General features: G+C 35.3%; 1 protein-coding gene across 3 annotated transcripts in view; it reads left to right on the top strand.

Annotated features, from left to right (window-relative positions):
- Positions 1–22080, top strand: part of LOC150107401 (uncharacterized) — a 384774-nt gene that overhangs the window by 145131 nt on the left and 217563 nt on the right. For all 3 annotated transcript variants that reach the window (XM_090391269.1, XM_090391268.1, XM_090391270.1), the window contains exon 5: positions 20264–20376. In XM_090391269.1, coding sequence (XP_090247395.1) covers positions 20264–20376 — 113 coding nt within the window. The remainder of the gene's footprint in view (positions 1–20263; positions 20377–22080) is intronic.

The raw sequence follows: 22080 nt of genomic DNA, 5'->3' as shown, positions 1-22080 counted from the left end.
TTGGTTTGTGCCTGAAAATATCTTCAGGACTGAAATAAAGTGGTACATCCCTTGGCAACTCGTACTGAAGCTCGTACTTGTACTAATAAACTTCCAACATCTGACATATTCATAAATATACTGCTGTTTTGCATTGTCCATGCAATAGGTGAAAAGTCCATAGGAAAATACTGTATAAAGAGCAATTTAGGACTTGACTGGTAAGGATCGTCAGAGTGCAGAAGAATGAGCAGTAACTGGCAAGAAGGAGCAAGAATCTCATCACATCTTCTTTTTACCCTCTTTACTCTTCTAGTGTTCTTCGGATGTTAATACGTTTACTTGTTAACATCCAACAAGTTTACTTAATTGAGTAGGATTAAATTATACAGTAAAATCCAGTACCATATCACCACTTGTTCTGCTCACTGCAAATTCCCTTATTGTGGTGAATATCTTGGAGATGTTGGTGAGGCTAGGATTTCGAATTGGATTGGTAACAGCAGTATTCTTTGTGATAGTCACCATATGTTTATTAAAGAGAGGTCATGTTGGTATTTACACATTTCATCAAGTGTCAAATGCACTGGATATGCCTTTACAGTGGTACTGAAATGCTATTACAGTGGTATTTTACAAGTACCACTTTATAGTGGTACTTGTAAAATACCTTTACCTTGCAAGCAGATGCTATGGCCTTTCAGGAGGATCTGAATAAATCGAGTGAACTGCAAGTTCAGTGTTGCGAAGTGTAAAGGTGTTTTACAAGTACCACTTTAGGAAGATGGAGAATTTTTACACTATAAATATGCATTTTGTATACCATTACATATTAATTTTTATTTATGAAATCTTTGGTTTTGCATGATTAGTATGAAAATCATCTTCCATTAAATTGTAAAAGAAAAATCAATTTTCTTGTGGCTGGTTTTGTGGTTCAGGAGTTTTCGATTTGTTGTCATCAGTTGCTTCTTTTTGTCTCTTAGGTGAGGGAGGTTTAAAAAACCTATCCAACGTTGACTGAATCTGCCGTTTCCTTAACACCCTTCTAAAGTGATTAATGACACTGTCATTGAAGATATTGGTGGCTCTAGAAACAATGCCTTGATTTGGATGCCACTTGTTAACCAATTCTTGCAATTCGCCACAGTGCTGTAAGATTTTTTACGTCACTTGTTGGAATTGCTCCCTTTTTGTTGCTGTCTTCTTCGTCCTCTGAAGACATTTGCTTTTCTTGTTCTCTTCTTAACTCCTGTAGCTCTTCAGAGGTCAGCTCAACATTGTGCTCTTCTACCGGTTCCTCTACATCTTCTTCATCAACTGCTAAAATTGATGATTTTAGAAGTTTTCAGAAGTTGTTTTAAGAGAATGTCAATTTCGCTTTCAGGTCCTTCCAGTGCAGTTCCTCGTACACTTACTTAATCCTCTTCCACCACCATTTTCCACTGGACTCTGTTTTTTGCTTCTGCTTTTATTTGTTTACAGTTTTTATTAATATTTGTTATTTCTTTCAGTATTGTTCTTTTCAATGTTTCTCTTGGCCTTCCTCGTCTTCTTTTACCCTGTGGGTTCCAATCTAGAACCTGTTTTACTATTATCTTATCTTCTTTTCTCAACACATGTCCCAACAATCTCCATTTCCTTTCGTGTATCTGTTGCAACATGGGTTTCTGGTTTGTTCTCTGCTATAGTTCTTTGTTTGATATTTGTTTTGGCCAATATATTCGAAGTACCATTCTTAAACACTTGTTTAGGAAGACCTGGGCACTGTTAACTATCTCTTTGTTTAACATCCAGGTTTCTGATCCATACATTAGTATTGCCTTTACATTTGAGTTTAATATTCTCATTTTAGTTTTTATAAACAAATTCTTGTTTTTCTAAATATTTCTAAGTTGGTTGAAAGTTGAATAAGCCAGCTGTTTCCGTCTATTTATGTCTTCAGTAGTCCTCCTTTTATCGATACTATTGAACCAAGGTATATGAATTGTTCTACTTCTTTAAGCAGTATTTCTTCTATTGTTATTTGTTTATTTTGCTTTGCATTTATTTTCATCAACATTGTTTTATTTTTATTTATCCTAAGACAAACTTTTTTGGCTGTTTCTACAAGTGTTGTTGTTTTTTGTTCTATATGTTGGTGCTTCTGTGAAAGTAAGCAGATATCGTCTGCAAAATCTAGATCGTGAAGTTGGTTTTGAAGTAACTATTGTAATCCTGTATTTCCATGAGATACTTTTCTCATCACCCAGTATTAAAAACATAGTAGGGGGAGAGTATGCAACCTTGCCTTACTCCTGTCTTTGTTTTAAATGGTTCTGATAGGGTATTTCCATGAATTACTTTAATTTCAAAATCTTCCTACATTTTTTTAATTATTCTTATTATTTTTTCTGGGAGTCCATAATTTCTAAGTAATTTCCATAGGGAAGATCTGTTTATACTGTCGAAAGCTTGTTCAAAATCAAAAAACTTTAAATATAAGCTTGCCTGCCATTCCAATGATTGTTCTATGATAATTCGTAAAGTAGCAATGTGGTCGGTGCATGATCTATTGACTCTAAATCCTGCCTGTTCTGGTCTTAGTTGTTTTTCTATTTCTATTTTGATTCTTTCTAGTGTTATCCTTGCTAGTATTTTACTTATAACACTCAGCAATATTATACCTCTCCAATTTTTGCATTCAGATAGGAATGCAAAAATTGGATAATTTTTGGGTATTTAACCAGTAATACTTTTTTGGTAATTTTACCAGTAATGCAGTATTCCATTCCTTAGGCCATTCTTCTTTCTGCCATATCTCATTTAGTAAGGGATATAATATCTCTGCTATTAGTTTTGGATTTGCTTTTAGTATACCGCCTGGTATGTTGTCTGCTCCCGGTGTTTTACCTGTTTTGATCTGAGTTATTGCTTTTGTAATTTCTATTTTTGTTATTCGTTCAAATTTATATCTAATGATGCATTTTTTGTTCATTTAATTCTAGGCTCTGGTCACCATCAGTCATTTCTTGAAATTTCTCTGAGAAGAATTCCACCCATCTATTTATCTGTTCTTTTTCATTTAATAATAGTTTTCCTTCTTTATTATATACAGGAACTATTCATTTGTTTCTTTTTCCACTTAATTTCCTTGTAATATCATACAACTTTCTAGTATCACTTATATATGCAGCATCCTCTGCCTCTTGTGCTAGATTCTCTGTGTATTTTCTTTTATCATTTCTTGCATTTCTTTTTATTTCTTTGTTAATTGTTTTATATCTTTCTGCTTGTTCTTGTTCGGCATTTTCGCCAATCTAACAGTTTCTCTTTTATTCTATCTCTCTCCTCTATTTTTAATTTGCTGTTTTCTGATATCCATTCCTTGTCTGTATTAGTTCGAAATCCCAATCTCTTTTCTGATGTGCTTATTAGTATGTCTTTAATCTTAGTCCATTTTCCCTCTATGTTACTCCTCTTTTTTCGAGTTTATCCTATTTATCCTGTAGAGTTGTTATAAATTTATTTCTAATCTCTTTGTTTTTGAGTTTTTCAATTTTAAACCTCTTCCTATTGTGCACTGTTTGTTTATTTTTAAATATTTTTACTTTCATGGTAGCTGTTAGGAGAAAGTGACCTGGATATGCTTTGCCTCCTCTTTTAACTCTGACATCCAGGAGTGATTTCCTTCAATTTTTTGATATAAGTACATGGGCTATTTGGTTCTTTGTCTTTCTATCTGGTGCTATCCATGTCCACTTGTGTATTTTTTTATGTTGAAAGAGACTCCCTTGTATTACAAGCTGATTGAACATACAAAAGTCTATAAGTAACTCTCCATTTTCATTTATTTCTCCTTCTGCATACTTTCCCATAACAGTTTCTTTATTAGTATTATCATTTCCAACCTTAGCATTAAAGTCTCCAATTATAAGTTGCATATATCTTTTTTTATTTGTTGTTTCTATACTTCTCTGTAGCATGTTATAAAAATTATCCTTTTCTTCCTGGATCGCATCATTTGTTGATGCATATATAGCAGTTATTGTGATGTTCTGCTTGCCAGCTTTAAATCTAGTGTTTAGTATTCTTTCGGATATTGGGTTCCACTCCATTAGTGCACCATGAGCTTTCTTTGTAATCATTAGTGCAACTCCCTTTGTGTGGTCATTCGTATTTTAGTTCCCAGAGTAGATTAAGTAGTGAACCAGAGTTTAATTTGATTTTTCCAGTTCCTATTCATCTTGTTTCGCTTAATCCCATTATTTCTAGTCTGTATTTTTCTAGAACTCTCGAGACGGTATGTCTTCCCAGTTTCGAACATGGTTCTAACATTCCAACATCCCAGTCTATGCTTATCTTTTGGTAAGGTGTCTGTCACTTTCTTCCACAACTCTGCTTCCCCAGAGGTGCCTCATGTTTGTGGCAGTTCATGTTCTATTTTCTTCATCCAGTATCACATTTTGGAAGGTTTCAGTTTGCATAGCAAAGTTTTTTTCCCCGAGACTGGATTGCTATCCCTGCGCTCAACCCTCCCCATTTATCCAGGCTTGGGACCAACATATCAAGTTTTCACTAAGCATGACTAGGTTACCTCAGACACAGTCGGGCCATAACTTTTTTTCCAGGCTGATTTTAGAGTTCTCACAGAAACATCTTCCCATGCTTAACTAACAAGACACAAACAACGAAGAATATTGAAGTAATTCTTCCAGAATTCCATGAAGGTTAATTCTGTGTCGGTGATAACTTCGAAAATCTTTGGAAAAGAGCTTTGGTATAAAGCTTTTTGAAGTTGGAAATAACATATTAATCCATTGGTTGTAAAAGTGGTGTGGTATTAGGAGCATCAAACTTAATTTTGATGAAATTAAACTCTTCATCCAAATCTTCTTCCAATTGTGGTGGATGTGCTGGAGCATTGTCCATTATAAAAACTTTCTCAGGTAGGCCCTTTTCTTGTAGATACCATTTCACTGTGGGAGCAAAGACCTTTCTTCTGTCTGGTTACTCAGGCTCTGCTGTTACCTCTCCACATAATGCTGAGTTTGTGCCTGTTAACTTTCTGCTTTTTAAAGACTAGGATTTTCGGAGTGGTAAACCAACAGGTTTTATCTTCAGGTCACCACTGGCATTGGCACAAAAAAGCAAAGTTATTCTTTCTTTCATTGGCTTGTCCTGACAATGCTATTTCCTCCTTAGTGATGAACGTTCTCTTAGGTATTTTCTTCCAGAAAAGCCCAGTTTCATCGGAGTTGAAAACTTGTTCTGGTCTGTAACCTTCTGACTCCATCAATTTCTGAAATTCCTTCATGAACCTTTCAGCAGCTTCTTTGTCAGCACTAGCACTTTCTCCATGTCTAACAACACTATGGATACCGGTTCTATTCTTGAATTTCCTCAATCCATCCTTTGCTAGCTTTAAATCCTTTGCCGATGTCTTTGCTAGTGGATGGCAAGTTCTGTGAAAAATCTTTGTAAATAGTTTGAGCTTGTAAACAGATCATGTTTTGAGATACACTATCTCCTTTCAGTTGCATGTCATTAATCTAGACGAGTAGTAAAGTTTCCATTTCTTCCATGACTTTATTTCTTTGAGATGACACGATAGATATACCTTTGGCCACATCCAGTTCCTTATAAAAATCTGCTTTCTTGACAATTGTAGCTATGGTGGATTTGGACAAGTCATACTGCTTGCATAGATCACTTTGCCTGACTCCTTTCTCATATTTTTCCACAATCTCTTTCTTAATTTCTATTGTAATTTTCTCCTTCTCTTCTTTCTTACTTTTCTTTGGCCCCATGTTGAAAATAATACAGTGATCAGTAAAATGACACTTATCTGATAGATTATTCAGAAAATAAACGTGAAACTACGATGCAAAACGTCACTTATAAAAAGAAATACATACAGTACACATAATAAATACAAACCTAAAAAAATTTTCACGAAGTGTATTGTTGTGTTTACACAAATACCGAAATAAATACACAAAAAAGCAAATACGTACAGTGTTCATCATATTTCAGATAAATACGACGTAGTAACAACAATCGTTACACTAGACATGGTTCAGCCTGCGCTCAGTTAAACGTGCATATATATACAAGGCGGTATCAAAAAGTTTCGAGACTAGTCTTGTAACACACCAATAGATGGCAGCACAAGGCTGCACACACAGTCACAGGGAGCACCAACCTTCATAAGTTAGTGTGCCAAAAGACATCGTCCTGTGTACATTGGGAGCTGTGCAACTGGTGCTATTCTGACCACGTGCATTGTCACATCTGCAATTTCATCATGGACAGCAAGTTAGAACAAAGAACGAACGTGAAATTCTGCGTGAAACTGGACAAATCTGCCACCGAGACGTTTGACATGATTCGGCAAGTTTCTTTTCCACGACCCATAATCCCCACAACCGAAAAAGGCGAGGCAGGTCTGCAGCTCGACCAAGTGCATGCTCATCATCTTTTTCAACATTCGTGGCATTGTGCATCGAGAATTCATCCCCCAGGGTCCAGTAGCGAGTTCTACTGCCAGGTTTTAAGGTGTTTGAGGGAGGACATTCGGCAAAAGCGACTGGATCTGCACGCGAAAAACTGGATGCTCCATGACGATAATGCACCTGTCACCAAACTCTCCTCGCACGTGAGTTTCTCGCCGGAAACAACATGATCTCACTTCGCACCCACCCTACTCGCCAGATTTGGCTCCTGCGGACTTTGCCCTCTTCCCGAAGATGAAGATCCAGCTTAAAGGGTGCCGTTTTGACACTGTAATATTTTCTTATTCTTACGTATTTTATGTTCTACTTGTTTATTATTAATATTAGTATTCGCATGCAGTCGCACTACAATTCTAGGCTGCCAATTAATTTAATAATAGTATGCAAAGTAAGGAAGACAAAGGGATTGCCTTTGGGTAGTGCTAATTCCTTTGTTTCGTTCCTGGTCTAATCCCTTTTCAGATTTAGGAAAAATTTATATTATGCTACACCACCCTAAATCCTAGACAAGAGAATAACTCAAAAATCGGAGAATTAACACTCAGAATAGTACACTATTATATAACGCCTAGACAATTTCGTTAAGTACTTGAATCATACAACAACTAAATTTCAATTGCAGTCATAGCCACCTTTATGTTTTACCTCCCACTTTGGTTCTGACTTTTATGAGCGGTGCAATAGGAACAAAATCAGGCAAGCCATTAGATTAATACAAAAGAAAGACATTTAATTATCAAGTCAAATATTTTACAGCTAACAACAATTACTGGCATAGAATCACAACTATCCTTGAGAATGTGTTCAATTAATTAAATGATGTAAACTCATGAATCTAGATTAGAGCTTCAATTAATAGCTAAACGTTCATTCAGTATTCAACATTCCTAAAGGCTATTGAATTGACAGACTGAGTACACCCTATGGCAGTGGTGTTCAACCTTTTTTACTACGCAAGCTACTTTTCTATAAAAAGTTATTCGGCGATCTACTCTCTTATATAGATCATGTTCCCCCAACCTGATATCTGATTATGCACAAATAAACAACTAAAAAAAATACACAGCTAAAAACTTTATTTGTGTTTTTAAAAATTTATTTATCACTTTTAATTATTTTAATACAACAGATATTTTAATACAAAATATATATATATATTGGAATAAAATATTTATTTCTCTATTTTGGAAAATCAAAGTTAGATTGATTACAAACTCACAAGTTAGAGGAAATGCTGGTTGATTAAAAAAAAAAAAAAAGTTAATGTGAAATTTGGCATTGTTTGGACTTCGCAATATTTTCACAGTCAAGTTGATATGAAGAAGTGGCCAATCGCAGACAATCATCCAAATGATCATTTGTAATTTGGTTTCTTAATTGGTTTCATATTTAAAAAAGCAGATTCTGACAAGTATGTCGATCCGAAACATGACAGAATTTTTCGCGCAATATCAGTTAATATTGGGAATTTTTCATGTGCATACTTCCAAATGACTTCATTGTTTATTGATTTTAAACGTAAACTATTCTGAATGTTTATTATCTCAAGTTCTACTTCAGTTTGGTTTATCAAACAGCACTAATTTTATTTGAAATTTCTGTGATGTTCAAGTTTTCTTGAAATGGATTATTGATAAAAGATACAATCATTTCAGTTTTATTAAAATCGTTAAATCTTGAATTTATTTCTTCCTCAACTAATTCTATTTCACAAATAAGTTCTTTTAAATCATAGCAAAGCATTTCTTGATTTTGTTCAAAAAATTTTAATAAATATGGGAGATGTCTAAATTTGTGGTCATTTATATTTTTTTTAAATAAAAGTAAGTATTGTTGGAAAGTTTTTATTGAACTTAACGTCAATTAAATTTTTATCTCTACCTTGTAACTCTAAATTTAAATTGCTTAATTTCATACAGAAATCTACTAAAAATGATAAGTGTAACAACCATCACTCAATTCTGGATAAATATCTCCTTTTTCATCAAGAAATTTTTTATATATCATTTAATTAATACAAGAAATCTTTCTAAAAATTGACTTCTGCTGAGCCAGCGAACATTATTGTACAACAGAAGTTCCCTATCATCATCTGCCTGTAATTTAAAAGCTGCCATTGCAGGACTTTTCCTTTAACAAAATTTACAATTTTAAATGTAATATCCAAAACATCTTTTGTGTTTAATCTTTTACTATATAGTACTTGTTGGTGGATAATACAGTGGTACGCTAAAAAATCTGGATATTTGTCATCTTTTTTACGTAATGAAATGAAGCCTGATTTATTACCTATCATTGCAGGAGCACCATCAGTAGTAATAGACACAAGTTTAAAAAGCGGAAGTTTGTGTTGTTTCACAAATTCATCAAATGCCAAAAAAAATGTCATCTCCCCTAGTCCTTCCTAATAATGGTATAATTTTAAAAAAGTTCTTCTTTACTTGAATAATCGTGAAATACCATGCGAATAAATACCATTAACTTGAGCAATATCAGTGAGGTCGTTTGATTCATCAAATTGTAATGAAAATGCAACACACTGGTGAATGTCTGTCATTAACCTGGCCTGGAAACTTTTCTCCGGCAATTGGAACTCTTCCTTTCTGCAATTTTAAACCTTGTCTGCGACGTCTCGAACCGAGAAGCTCCTTTCTGGAAGCAGGAAACTCCTCTCTCGAGCAACGTGGATCCGGGCAGTCTTTCTGATGGCGACTCTGGACCGAGCAGCCTCCTCTCTGACATCAATTCTGGAACCGGGACCCCCCTCCCCCTTCTGCTTGCTTCAGTCCCTTTTTATTAGGCTTCCTCTGAGACCTCGCATGAAGTTTGGCAACCCCCAAAGAATCGGTATGAGTCTTTCATCTTAAGTTTCAAGTTCGGCACGCCTTTTGTTCTCCTCTGCTTTCTTTTGATTGTAAGTTGCTGGCCATTGGAAAGTTTTTTGAACTCTTTCTGACTGACTTTGGAGATGTTTACACTTAGAGCCTGCAAGCCTTTCTCATACATACAAGTTTCAATAACAATCTTTCTAATGCCACCATACACAGCTTCAGTGACAAAAACATTGCTTTTGTTTTTAACACTTTAACATATTATTATTAAAGCAATATATGCAATTATACTTATTAAAGCAGTATAGCTTCAGAAGAGTTATTTACAAAAACATCTAATACAAACTATACTAAGACAAAGAAAGTTTATTTTTTTTACAATATTCACATGGGATTTAACCTAAGTAAAAAATCGATGTAACGTAATTTGGAATATTTAAGCTACAATTGAGTTTTTACACTTTGCTTATAATCGTATTCACTCCGCTCGCTGTTTGACTTCCACCGATCCAAATTAATTCATTTACCTGGACTTATAAGAAAATTACTGATTTGACAATTTTAACGAAAAATAAATAAACAATAGCAATACACTTAAAGCAAATTAATAATAATACAAAATAATGATAAATAAAATATTATGTTTTCAGTTCTAATTAAATTTGCAAGTAAGGAGGAATACACAAGAGATCGACCAAAAATCGCTCCATGATCGACGGGGTGAACACCCCTGTCCTGTGGTATTAACATATTCCTACACAATCCTTTTTCTTAGAACATAAGGCTCCTTTCTCACTTTGCATAAGCTCTAGAATCCTTTCATTTAACGAAACATGAATAACTGAAAGTTCTTTGTGCGAACAATGATTATCCCTCTTGCACAATTTCATAACAGAACAAAAGTTTACCTTACCAGTAACCATAGAAATACTTGGCCTTCTCTACACTTGTCTCGGGAGTGCTTCTGTCTCATTGACCATGCTCCTACTTGATTTCATCTAAAATAATCAACTGGTGGGCTCGGACACGATTTGCCTTCTTCGAAGTAAATAACTCTGGCTTGCCGCTATCGGGTCAAGTGGCTTGGCATGACTTGTCAATCTGCGCTGTGTCTTCTGCAGATCGGGATCTGTGCTTGCTGAACTACTGCTTGACTTTTGGGCTGCCTGTAGATATCTCCGCGTGCTCCTACGACCTCCATGGGATCTCCTGAACTTGATGACCAGTGGAACAAAGGAGAAAAAGGCCACGAGCTGGCACCACCATGCTCTATATATCCGAGGTGCGATGTTTACCTTCTTACATCATGTTCTTTTTCCTTTGCACCCAGTGCCGCTATCTCCCTTAGCATGCTTTGCAGGAAACTTCCGCTCGCAATTCCTCTCTGGTGTACGCAATTGCCTCGGGTCTTTTACTTCTTAATCCAATTATCTTATTCGCCTCCTGACACAAATATTTTTCACAAAGTTCACATAGTTTTAACTTCTGGAAATTTTATAATGAATAACTATAACATAATGTATAGAGAAAAATAACTACATTATGAATGTTGTTGGTTGTTCATAATCAGTTTCATATTTTCTGATATAAAAATATTAGCTCCGGGAATGTTGTTACTTGTTAAATCTGAATGAAATACTTATGGATTAAAATTTTTTTCAACACCATTGTGGAGATCCAGCACGAATTGCAGAAGGTGCTTGACACGCTTCGAAAAGAAGACTTCCAGGACACATTCCAGAAGTGGCAGGAACGCTGGAAGTTCTGTATTGCTATGCAAGGGGACTAGTTTGAAGGTGATAGTGTGTAAACGTAGATAAATAACGCTAGCCTCAAAAGTTTTTGATACCACCTCCTATATGCTGGTGCTGTACTCTGCATTAAGCCTGTTTCTAGTACTAGGGGAAAAAGTTAAAAAAAAAAAAAAAAAAGTATAATGTAAAACAGGCTTTAGTTCATTTGAAAAGAAAAGCATCACGGTTTGTATTTAGAGGTCAAAATGGGATATGGAAAAGTTTGTATCTTGAAAAGTTTGTATGTCGAGGTACCCACTGTATATATATATATATATATATATATATCAGGAGTGTATATTCAGGGTGTACAGTGCACACCCATGATTAGCTATTTCAGTTAGTCTCCCTGAATTGTTTGCCGGCTTCCCATGATTCCTAAAGGGAGAGATTTTGATGCATAAACATTGTATATCACATTTGTTTAATAGCCCAGGTGTGTGGACACTTTTGAGACCTTTAAACAGACATGCAGATGCAGCATGTCAAATTCTTATTGTTCCAGCAATTTCAAATGGTCCAGAAGGCGAAGCAGGGTGTGTGTGCTGAGACAGTAGCATCCAGAAGTCGTTAATGGCTTTTGATTGGTTATTGTGCGAAGCAATCCAATTAAACGTTGTCATTTGTCACGAGATGCTGTTTTTGTTTCCAGAGTTTCATCTGTTTTGTGTGTGAAGTATGAACTGACACTAATATAGACAAGTTTATAATATAATTTTTTAATAATTTTTGTAAATAATTTAACATTTTTGCCCATATTTACAATGGGAAACAGTGTTGATGATGTACTGAATGTCCTGTTTTCTGTCAGAGCTTTCGCGGATTGTGTGATTATAGTCGGAGGTTGAAACTTGTGTATAAATAAGTACCATATATGTTGGTGTATAAGACGACTCTCAAATACTACAGAAAACCCCTCAAAATCATGGGTCGTCTTATATGGTGAGTATAAAAAGGGAAGCTTAATTTCTTAGATGAACATTTAGGTAGTTACAATAGTTTGTTCAAGCAGACGTCTAGTGGTTGTAATATAGAAGTTAAACTACCTGTTATGAGCAATTTTTGCGTTATTTTTTGCTAGAAGACTTAGTATTCTCAGTTAAATGCCTACGAAACTTATCCCATACTAATAAACTGCATTTCTTCATTATACTGCCTGGTCGCATGTTCCACACGTTATTCATCCGTAATTTCACACCATTTTCGTCCATCCATCCTTTTTCGTGAAAATGTACAAAAACACCTGAAGGAAATTTTATCTTAGGCTTAGTTTTACGTTTGAAGATGATCATTGGTTTTAACTTGGTTCTATCAGCCAAACATGACAACACAACCGTAAACGTTGTTTTTTCATGACCTGTACTTCGAACTAGCACACTCTTACTACCTTTAGATTCCACTGTTTTATTGCTTATCATATCAAAGCTCATAGGAGTTTCATCCATATTTCCAATATTTGACAATAGAAATTTATGTTCTTGTCTCCTGAATAATAAATTTATGGAAACTGGTAAGTTTGTGGTCAAGATCTGCTGGTAGTTTTTGAGCAATTTTCGTTTTTTGTTGTAGTACCAGATTTTGTCTGTTCATAAAACGATTACACTATCCTGAAGTAGCTTGAAATTCTATATTTTCATCCGGATTCAATCTTGACCATTTTAGTGCATATACTCTAATTATATTTCTTGTAACAAGATAACCATTCTGCCTTTGTTCGACTACCCATTCTGCAACATGATTTTCCAGTTGCGGCCATCGGGTGATCCCCGTTCTCATTGCACATTTTTTCTTTAGCAATTTTTTAAAAATATCTTCTTTCTTCCTCCATTCTCTTACGATCTTCTCGATTATGTCAAACTTTCTTGCAGCAGCACAGTTATTAGTTTACTTTGCCATTTCAATTACCCTTATTTCAAATCGAGCTTCATACTTTCTTCGTTTTGTTGCTAGTTCCATGATTTTAAATGACAACAATTTTAATAATCCTGAAATTTAAAAAAACGCAAAATTAATAATTAATTAAAATTGGGGCTAATCACTTTTAATTAGGGTAATTCGCATAAATACTAAATCTATGCTATCCAAAAAAATAACGGATATGCATAGATATAAAATAACGAATATAACAACAATACCTAATTAAAATTAAAAGCCAAAAGGCTAGATTTCTGGCAATTTAATAGTTATTAAATGGATAAGAATCCTATTTTGTTATATAGCCAGTAAGTGAAACTCAAGATCGAGAACTACGATCTAAGAGTTTCAACGCCGAAAAACTATCGGCGAAGGCAATTCGAAGCAAAGGTGGAGCAAGCTCCCTCACTATTCTTGATATTCTCTCATAATGTAAAACACAGCTCCTAGGAGATGTATTATTGTTTTACATTATGAGGAGAGGTCACTACCCAGACCGGTTTCAACCTTTTTTGAGGTCTCATCAGTGAGTAGGTAGACCTAGGAAAATATCAATGCTTAGTGAAAAGAACTTACATACCTTCACTATACGAATGCCATAAAGGTGTACTTGTATTTTGTAATTAAAATTAAAAGCCAAAAGGCTAGATTTCTGGCAATTTATTACAAAATACAAGTACACCTTTATGGCATTCGTATAGTGAAGGTATGTAAGTTCTTTTCACTAAGCATTGATATTTTCCTAGGTCTACCTACTCACTGATGAGACCTCAAAAAAAGGTTGAAACCGGTCTGGGTAGTGACCTCTCCTCATAATGTAAAACAATAATACATCTCCTAGGAGCTGTGTTTTACATTATGAGAGAATATCAAGAATAGTGAGGGAGCTTGCTCCACCTTTGCTTCGAATTGCCTTCGCTGATAGTTTTTCGGCATTGAAACTCTTAGATCGTAGTTCTCGATCTTGAGTTTCACTTACTGGCTATATAACAAAATAGGATTCTTATCCATTTAATAACAATACCTAATGTTTCATTAATACAAGAAAGACGAAATTTGGGGTGGGTTGTCTTATACAACGACATAAGCTTAAAACCTAAAAATAGCCTAAAATTTAGGCCGCGTCTTACACCCCGACATATACAGTAAGTAAAATGATTTATTTCTGCCTTTCTTTGGTTCAATCTGGAAAAATAATAATTTCCCAAGTGATTACCTTTTCCGATTTCTGTGCATATTATATGGCTGTATTTAAAAATCATATCAATATTCACATTATTCATTTCTCACTCCTCTAGTATTTGCCAATGATAATCTAATCTCACCACAAAGTATAAACTCTTTGTGCTTCTCACCTAAATGGGGCACACGAAGCATAGCTATTGTTCATTTGACCTTTATGCTTTCCATATTTAAAATTATATTAAATGATAAATTAAACTGTTCAAAATTATTCTACAATTAACTGCATTGAACCAATGAAGATGAGTGCTCAACAGCACTCATCTTCATGCACTTCATACACATGAGCACTCTTGAAACTTCATCATCAAATTCCTGACATGTACCCTCAAGGGGGTGTACAGGATATGATAGTACTACATGAAAAATTTACATCATTACTAACTTCCTATCTACAATTTTCCTCCAAATAAGTCTGTTACTTGTCAAGACTCCAACATTATCAGATCTTATATTTCTATCATCTAAGTGTTAGATCTTGAATGGGGACTCTTTCAACAAAAAGTCATTCATTCAAGATTTAACAAGAAACACAATTCTGAGCTAGAAATGTTTGCACTATTAGTTAAGTAAGAAAAATATAAAAGAAAGCCTGTTACAATTACCTTAGAAAGAAGTAAAGTTGAGGAGAAAATTGTGTGTCTAAATAGAATTATACTGTGTAAGAATGTAAATCTAAGTGCAAACAAAGGTTCAAAGATTGCTAGCTAGCTGCTTACGATGACGTAACGGCACAACAGAAGCGCTCGTGGAAGGTGAGCTGAACTCGCGTTCGGTGAAATGAGCGCTCTTCAAGGAGCAGAAGTGTGATGCAATCGCATACTGGCGAATAGGAGAGCACAGTGAGAGATCCTCCATTACGAAAAGAGGGTGCTAAAAAGAAGAATAAAAAGCGAGTTAACTCGGGTTTGAAGCCTCTATTTTTTCTGTTCCTGTTTTCTCGTGTGGACAAGCAGAATGCAGACACCAACTAGGGCCATCAGTAAAAGTTTACCGATGCGAAACAGCGGAATAAGTTCCCCAAAAAGGACACCGAGATGATGATATCGATCCAGTAGATGAGCATTTATACGGCAAAGTGCAAGGAATGGCGAATTGCGTCGATCAGCGTAACCTCCACGTGGACACGACTTGATAAAGCAGAAAACATCTGACAACAAAGGACGGACGAAAAGAAACGCGATATCCTCTCAGGACACTGGTAACGTACAGTAAATTCCTTATTCTTGTAACGATTAGTATTGGGGCAAAGAGAGAGCAGATTTCTGATCGAGAAAAAAAAGAGAACTTTTAAGTGACTTTTGTGCTCAGTAACGTGTTAATCATGTTGGACTGGTAGTCTGAAATCCTGAGAGTATGCAACACTTAGTTGAATGTGAATTGCCTTTGTTAGCAAGTTTTACTTAGAATTCTGAATTACTGTTTCATGATAAATATGTGCTTACTTAATCTAGAGAGGTAAAATTAGAGTGTTTTGATAATTAATGTGTTTCTTATAGCTCAGCTAATGAATTAGAATTCTGATATGATATACCTTGATATGTAAAAGTTTATTGTATGAAATTTTCATAATTAATAAACATGTTTTTTCTATGTAAGTCTGAGTTTGTCTGAGCATGAGATTGAAATTACCACTCGCTAAAGTTCGAACCTGTGAATGAGGGAAAATTAAAGAAAGTTTAGATTGCAGGCCATGACTGCAATGTTGAAGTTTCTATAGGCACTTAATACTTTAATAAGATTAGGTAATACTTAAACTCTGGGAAGCTTTCATTGTACAAGAACTCTTCTGTACTAGGACTCTGGCTGGCGCAGCTAAAATAAATAAATTTTGTCAGAGATCCGAATAGAGAAGCAGCCCCAGAGAGATAGGTTAGAGATTTCAGGTTTAGTTGGTACGACAAGGATTTAAGATAAAAAATTAACAAGAAAGTGACGCCACACAAAGACAAAGAAGATATACCATAAGGCACTTCGTACCGTATCAATCCACCTATATCTTTGTCTTCCTCTGGGTTGTTTTTCTGCCAACCTGACAGAGAACACTAATCTTTCCTCGCCCATTCTGTTCATGTGACTATACCACCTGAGATTAGCTCTGCTAATGCATTCCTGGATGCTGACAATGTCAAGTTCTTTCCTAATATCCTCATTTTTAATATGATATTGCCATTGATGCCATCTGTTCATGCTTCTAATCTTTCTCAGGACTCTCATATCTGCGGTCTCTAGTCTTTAGTCAAGTGTTTTACTTCTGACCCAGCTTTCAGATCCATAAGTTAAAACTGGTTTGAACACTGTCTTGTATACAGCTAATTTAGTGTTCCGACTAATTTCTCTCTTATTCCATATGAATTTATTCAATTGACTTCCTACTATACCAGCTTTGTTGAATCTGTTGTCTATTTCCATATTTAATTTACCATCTTCACTAAAAATCATGCCTAAGTAGCTGAAATGTTTTACTTGTTCCACAGGTTCCCCATTCAAAACACGATTCTGTTTTCATTGTCTTTGTCTTTTTATTGCTGACCTTCATACCATATCTATTACAACAGTTATTCAATTTAGTCAGGGAATCGTGCAGACTTGTAGCAGATTTATTTAGAAGTATAACATCATCCACATAAAGCAAAGAGCTGACATTAACATCTCGAATTTTGATATCATGTTTAATACCACTTTCCTTCATAATGTAATCCATATAGATAATGAATAACAGAGGGGATAATGTACATCCTTGTCTCACACCAGATTTAACATTAAACTATCTTCCTGTGCTTCCTTCAATTCTAACTGCTGACTTACAACTCAAATAAAGACTAAGTATTGCTTGATATAATGCCCCATTGACACCATATAACTGTAGTGTATTGAATAGCTTCTCTCTTGGCACCTTGTCATATGCCTTTTCCAGATCAACAAAACTTAAATACAGATCTTTGTTATATTCCCTTGCTTTCTCAACTATTTGTTGTAAAGTGAAGATCCGATCCTGACAGCCTCTATTTGGCCTGAATCCAGCTTGTTCTTCACCAAGCTTTTCTTCCACAATTCTTCTCAACCGTTTCTCAAGTATGCTTGCATAGATCTTGCCAGGAACACTCAGTAGGGAAATACCTCTGTAATTCTCACATTTAGTTTTATTTCCCTTTTTATATATGGGTACTATTAGAGCTCTACTCCAATAATCAGGAATTCGTCCCTCTGTCCAGGCCTTCTGAATTATGCAGTGCGCCACTGCATAGTTCAGAAGGCCTGGATAAAACTTTTATACCACCATACTTCAGCATTTCTGGCCGAATATCATCTACTCCTGCCTTTTTGCATTTCAAGCCTTTCATGGCTTTTTCTACTTCAAGTATGGATATGTATTCCTGACTGTATGCCTGTTGAGTGTTTTTTACCGCTGTGCTATTACTGCTTGTTTCATTTAGCAATTTTTCGAAGTAATTACTCTATACTTCAAGGATATCTTTTTCTCCCGTTTTCATTGCACCTTTATCATCTCTGAACTCCTTTTACAGCACTCTTTCCTCCATTTCTAAGCTTCTTCAACAACCTCCAGAATATCTTACCTTCTTCTTGATATTTATTTTCTATGTTTTTGCCAAAGTCTTCCCATGAGTTTTGTTTAGCTAGTTTTACACGGTGTTTAGCTTTCTTACATTTGTCTCTATATTCTCTAAGAGCACAAGCTGACTTAATTTTTTTGCCAGGAACTTTTGATATGCTTTCTTCTTTTCCTTCACTGCCTCTTTAACTTCCTATGTCCATCATGGAGTTCTGATTTTTCTATCTTTGCAGACAACCTTACCACATGCCTCTCTGGCTGAATCAATCAGGGTTTTCTTCAAGGTTTGCCACTGAGTCTCCAAGGTTTGGTTGTTGTTCTCAAACTGTTTTATTTTTTTTTCAATAATTTTTGTGTATTTTAGTCTACATCTGAGAGCTGCTCAACTTTTATTCGCTTTAAAACTTTCTGACATATTATTCTTTTCAATATGAAATTCAATTTTATCCTGCTCAAGACTAAATAGTGATCGCTTCCAATTTCAAATCCTCTGTACACTCTGGTGTCCTGCACCAGGGAGAAACAATAACATAGTCAATGAGACTTTTCTTATTCCTTGCCTCTTCTCTCCTTGTGAATTTGTGCACATTTTTATGTTGGAACATGGTGTTAGTAATAACCAGTCCATGTCCTGAGCAGAAATCCAACAGGTATTTGCCATTATTATTAGCTTTACTCTTTTCTCCAAATTTTCCCAAAACATTTTGTATGTCTGACAATCATTTCCTACTCTGCTATTTAGATCCTCAATAAGCACCAACTTTTCCCTTTTCAATGTGTCAGTTGCTTTTTCTAAAGCATCAAAAAATTCCTGCACTTCTACTTTAGTAGAACCTTCTGTGGGGCCATAGGCACAAATAAGTCTCATTGTCCAGTTCCCCATTCTCATATTTGCCCACATCACTCTGCTTGAGCCTGCCTACCATTCAAGAAGATTAGCCTCGTATTTAGTTTTGAATACTATGACTACCCCCCCCCCCCCTTCTTTTCCTTGATTGTCATTGCCTGAATATAACATTTTGTATTTATTGCTCAGAAAGATCTTACCAGTTTTTGTCTTTTTTGTTTCAGTCACCCCTATTATGTCGGTCTGGTACTTACCTAATTTCTCAGCTAGCTTCATTTTTTTTTTTTTTTTGCCATTCAGGCTTTTTATGTTGATAGTACCGATCTTTAACTCTGGTGATGTTGAGTTGGGATGTGCTTTCAGATTTGTTCCAGTAGCTGACTTTTCGCTGTTCACCCTGGTTCCCTGCCGAAAACAATGGAGGGGGCCTTGTTCAACTGGGCGACGCCCCAGCCGGCATGAAATTTTGTCATGTTATACCATCATTCTGTATTTTGGTTTAAGCCAATAAAGAATACAATTTGGTCAGCTAAATCCCAAATTGTCAGGCCATCCTCGTTCGTTCAGTATCCAGGTAGATACCCAACAGGGTGCACCACGAGAAGGTGAGTATTGGACATTAGGTCAGAAGCCCTGATCGGGTCTCCACATTCCTTTAAATGCTATGTGGAGGTCTCCTTTCAGTTATAGAACTTTGACTAATAAAAATTCAAAATTGTGTAATGTGGGTTGCATAAGCCGCATAACAGCACACTCAACCTAAATGGGCAAGCGAAGCCACTGATATATATATATGTGAAAAGGCAGGGGAGTTGCTTATGAGCATCTAGAAAATTTGTAAGCACATATACACAGTGTTTCTTGAATTTTGGAGGTTTCTTAATTAAAAGTGCATATAGTGAGTTCAGTGCAGCCATGGACAACTTTGAGACTTTTAAACAGACATGCAAATGGTGCAGCATGTCAAATTCTTATTGTTCTAGTGGTTTCAAATGGTCCAGAAACGAAGCAGGGTGTATGCTGAGACAATAGCACCCAGAAGTCATTAGTGACTGTGATTGGTTATTGTGTTAATATTATGTAGTGGAGAAGAAGAAATGGATGGAGGAAGAAGTGAACTCTTAGCAGTAAAGTACTGGACGTATGCTCATTACCTCATGAAGCATCATCATCAGGATGAAGAACTAGGAAATAATTGTAAAAGATATCAGAGGAATCACAGAGCAATTAGTAGCAAGTTCTGTTACTCCAAGTATGGTTATGGCATGTATTTTATTTTGACTATAATGCTTTATAATTGTATAAGCATTTTTAAATTTCAGGAGTTGGATTTATCGCATTAATCATTTCCCTGTTATGCATATTTAACATAATTTGTAAATGTGGTTTACTTTTGGCAAAACAAAGTGCGGTATTTCAAAATTGTTAGAATTGAGACATTCCTTACATCTGATATAAAGTTAGTTATTTTATATTTTAGAGTAGTACTAATTGCTATTTGCTAAGAATAACAGTTTTATAACTTAACGTGCATCACTCTTTTCCTTTATACTGGTGTATTACTGATAAATTTCCTGTTTTCAATTTAGCATCGGAGATACAAGGACATACTGGATAGAGAGACAAAAAGGAAAAAACGTCTTTTAAATGAAGATTATGCTCCAAAAAGAAGAGGAAGAAAACCATCAGATAAACTTCATAGGTAAGGTAGAGAACAAAAGAGTTTTATTTTTAAAATATGCTTTAGGTGAATTATTTAGGATCAGTCTGACTGTTTAGGATCAAATAAGCCTATCAGGTGATATATTGGGTCTGATAATTGGATGTTTCCATTAGGTTGTTTTACAGGATCAAAACCTTTCTGTCTGTATGAGACTAGTTTTCACTTTCAGAAGTCCTGTTAAATGTCATTCTTGCCCCAGATAGAATTTTAATCCAGATGTCCTCTAGATGAATGTTGGCAATCATAACACTTATAATTCTATAATTCGGAATAACACTATAATTCGTATAATATCTAAGGTATTAGATATCCAGGTATCCAGTTTGATACTTAGTGAAGAAAGATAGTATGGCATAATATTATTTCTGTACTGTATCCAAACAGTACAGATATAATATTCTGTACTATTTGGGTTAACTAACCAAATTGTATTCTGAACTAGCTTCAACCATTACATAAATACAGAATAACAAAATACCCAAGCATGCAATGTAATGATACAATATAATAATAATAATAACAATAAATGCTGAAAAAGAATACTACTTATCTATTTAAAAGTAACCTAATAGTGAACTGTGAGTTCAGTTACTCAAATAATTTCAAGAAATCTGAAAGTGAATACCATCAGTTTATGAAGCACAACAGAAAAGAAATGGAGCTAATAGAATTGCAAAAATAATATGTTGATGTTATTGGTGTTTCTGAAACAAGACACAGGATACTTTTGAATATTAACTTAGATGATGTAATTATAAAATATAACACCAGATTCCAAGATACACTTCTTTGGAAATTTCAAGTTGAGTGATGAAGACAAATTATCAGAAGTGGAGGAGTGGAGGGAAATTGGTAGTTTATGGTTCTGTTCAATAGGTCAAGAATGAATTAGAAGAATTTTTTTGAGTCACAAATCTCGGGCACAAGTTAGAAATTCGTTTGTTCGGAAATTAGAACAGTAGGATATTAAATTAATCTCTAACTTAAATTTTTTTGGGGGCAGGGGAGAGAACAGTACAGAACTGTCAGCGTGAAAGAAGTCATGTTAGGTTTCTGTACTCATCACAGATCAGTTGTATTACTACCATTCCAACCTAAATTCACATAGAGGGCAAGTGTCAAACAGGAAAACTTTTATTAATCATATCACTGCTGATAGTGGTTTCTTCAGACTGATGCAGTATTCAAAAGAGTAGCAATAATTGTTTCTTGTTTCAAATCTTTGTCTGTAAGAAAGTAAGTGCCCGTGTGGGGACACTAACCCCCATCGGGCGCATCCCCTGGTGGCGGATCGGGGAATGTTCATCATAGTATACTATGAAGGGTAGGAGGGAAATAAAATACCTCCCGCAAACCAACAGGATAGTACTTCCCTCATAGGCCAGTCTGGGGGCCTCGAAGGTTGCAGCCCCACCACCAGATTCGGGTGCTGAAGGGTAATCCCCTGCACACCTTAAAATTTCACTCATTAAAAGAAATAACAAAGAGATAGCCGAACTGCCTAAATTGTTAACAATAAAGCGAGAAAAAAGGTACATGAGATACGGAACATGGAACGTTAAAAGTCTACATGGAAAAGAAAATGAATTATTAGATGAAATTAAAAAATCAAGATTGGATCTCCTAGTAGTCACAGAAACAAAAAAGAAAGGTCAAGGTTGTCAGAAAACAAAAGATGGGTAT

The sequence above is a fragment of the Typopeltis vanoorti genome, chromosome 4, assembly GCF_054136105.1.
Source record: "Typopeltis vanoorti isolate ZY-2024b chromosome 4, IOZ_Tvanoo_1.0, whole genome shotgun sequence".
Taxonomy (NCBI): Eukaryota; Metazoa; Arthropoda; class Arachnida; order Uropygi; family Thelyphonidae; genus Typopeltis; species Typopeltis vanoorti.
This window is presented reverse-complemented; position numbering and strand designations above follow the sequence as displayed.